This window comes from Anabrus simplex, chromosome 1, assembly GCF_040414725.1.
Source record: "Anabrus simplex isolate iqAnaSimp1 chromosome 1, ASM4041472v1, whole genome shotgun sequence".
NCBI classification, from domain to species: Eukaryota; Metazoa; Arthropoda; class Insecta; order Orthoptera; family Tettigoniidae; genus Anabrus; species Anabrus simplex.
Window position 1 is genome coordinate 908,680,101 of NC_090265.1, and position 2,131 is coordinate 908,682,231.

Below are 2,131 nucleotides of genomic sequence, written 5' to 3' on the forward strand. Positions count from 1 at the left end.
TCGAGGCGCTGGCCTTCTGAACCCAACTTGGCAGGGCCGAGCTCAGTGCGGTGGTATTTGAAGGTGCTCAGCCTCATGTCAGTAGATTTACTGACACATAAAAGAGCTCCTGCAGGACTAAATTCCAGCACCTCGACGTCTCAAAAAAAACCTAAAAGTTGATAGTGGGACATAAAGCCAATAACATTATTATTTAGCCTACCCTATGACTATGAGTCATGCTCATGACCACTCGAAATTGTCTGTTTTATATTTGGAAGAACCACTCGGTATTCTCTTAGTTTGTATGTCGCATCATTGCACAATACTTCAATAATCGAATCACGAGGTTACCGATGTACGTGGACAGTGAGTATGTAAGTAGACTGATGCAATAGATTAAATAAATGATGTTTAATCAGAAAACCAGTGGGCTACTGTACATCTCCTGTAGCCTATACAAAATATGACGATTTTAAAAAAGCCTCTGCTGATAGAAAAAGACATTTTCAAAGATGACCGAGTTAGCTGGCCGTGCGTTTAGGGTCGCGTAGCTATGAGCTTGCATTCGGGGAATGGTGGGTTCAAATCCTACCGTCGGCAGCCGTTAAAATGGTTTTCGGTGGTTTCCAATTTTCACACCAGACACATGCTTGTGCTGTACCTTAATTAAGACCACGGCCGCTTCCTTCCCACTTCTAGCCCTTTCCTATCTCTTCTATCCTCTTTGTCGCCATAAGACCTATCCGTGTTGGTGCGACATAAAGCAAATTGATTTATATTTAATATGTGGGCTACTTATTGTGTACACAGGTATTTTTATATGTAATTCTCTCTATATATATACAGTATACGTGAGTTGTGACTTTCAGAGAACTGTGGAAAACCATTAGATAGTGTATAAAATTTAAGTTATGTCAGTATTTTAACAGGCGTACAATGTTTACATCGTGTATTGGTGACAGAGTGCTGTCTCCCTCTCTCTCTCCCCCCCCTTGCCCGCTCCTCATCACATTGCGCCACAGCAGTTCTAGATAATTCCACTCCGATTGGACACTGATCCCCACCTGCACATCTATACCGCCCTGTAACTTGTAGATACACAATTCCCACAATTTTGAAATGTAACTTCGTTATATCAGAAAGGACGGGGCAATCAGAAATGTATTATTTCCCAGCAAAGTTATAACATTCTTAATCTCATGGAATGGCTCTTACAATGGTACAGCTAACTCCTCGGCTTCTCTTCTTTCTTCTTCTTCTTCATCTTCTTCATCTTCCTCCTCCGATTCACTGCTTCCATGATGAATGACTAGTTCCTCCACTTCAGGAAGACCTCTCACCTCATTATTGTAGAACTCGACAATCTTCTTCTCAGTGTGTTTTACTTCATTTCTCCACATCTCTGCTGTCGCCTATAGGATATATTGAAGTATCACAACCTGACAAGTATATTATAAACTCCACTTGCATATATCCAATAAATAACATTTCCACTTGGCCTACCTGATCAAGAGATTCTTTCCACACAGCTGTAGCTCTGTCCAATCCGTGACCAGGTCTTGAAGCCACTGTTTTGTTATAATACTGTTTTGCCACAGACCATACAAATTCGATGGCATTGAAAAATGAGTGGTATGGAGGAAGTCGTAAGACAGTATGGCCTTCACTGTGCAGCATCTCGTCAACAATGTACCTGGTTTTAAAGAAACAGAGAAATATTGTTATGCATACATGAAAGTCAAATACACGAGTGTAAACAACATTATCTAAACTTATGTTTACGTGCTTCTGTACCTCTTTAAGTGACTTCGATTCATATTACACAACCTTTGCAGCTCATCTTTTGTGGCATTTTCTGGTGGAGAAACTCCATTCTGCCTTAACCATGACTGTAAATTAAAGGAAAAATAAAAATTAATTTCTGTAACATCATTAAACATCATTCAGTAGAAGGAAATATTCAATTAAGTATAATTACCACTAATTGATCCTTCCTCCATTTCGTTGTTGGTTGATGCTCAACAAGCTTACAGTGATATGGTGCATTATCCATTACAATAACACAGGGTCCTATATTTCTTAATCCTACGATTAATTGCGTCTTCACCCACATCTGAAATTTCTCGCTGTTCATAGCACCATGGTAATC

At 39.8% G+C, this 2,131-nt stretch overlaps 1 protein-coding gene across 1 annotated transcript; it reads right to left on the reverse strand.

Moving 5' to 3' along the window:
* Positions 1-741: 741 nt before the first annotated feature.
* LOC137501055 (uncharacterized) lies at positions 742-1,663 on the reverse strand. The gene is made up of 2 exons (XM_068227933.1): positions 1,486-1,663; positions 742-1,394 (listed from the first exon to the last, which is right to left on the reverse strand). The coding sequence occupies exons 1-2, from the start codon at positions 1,657-1,659 to the stop codon at positions 1,194-1,196; spliced, it is 375 nt and encodes a 124-aa protein (XP_068084034.1). The 5' UTR covers positions 1,660-1,663; the 3' UTR covers positions 742-1,193.
* Positions 1,664-2,131: the final 468 nt, after the last annotated feature.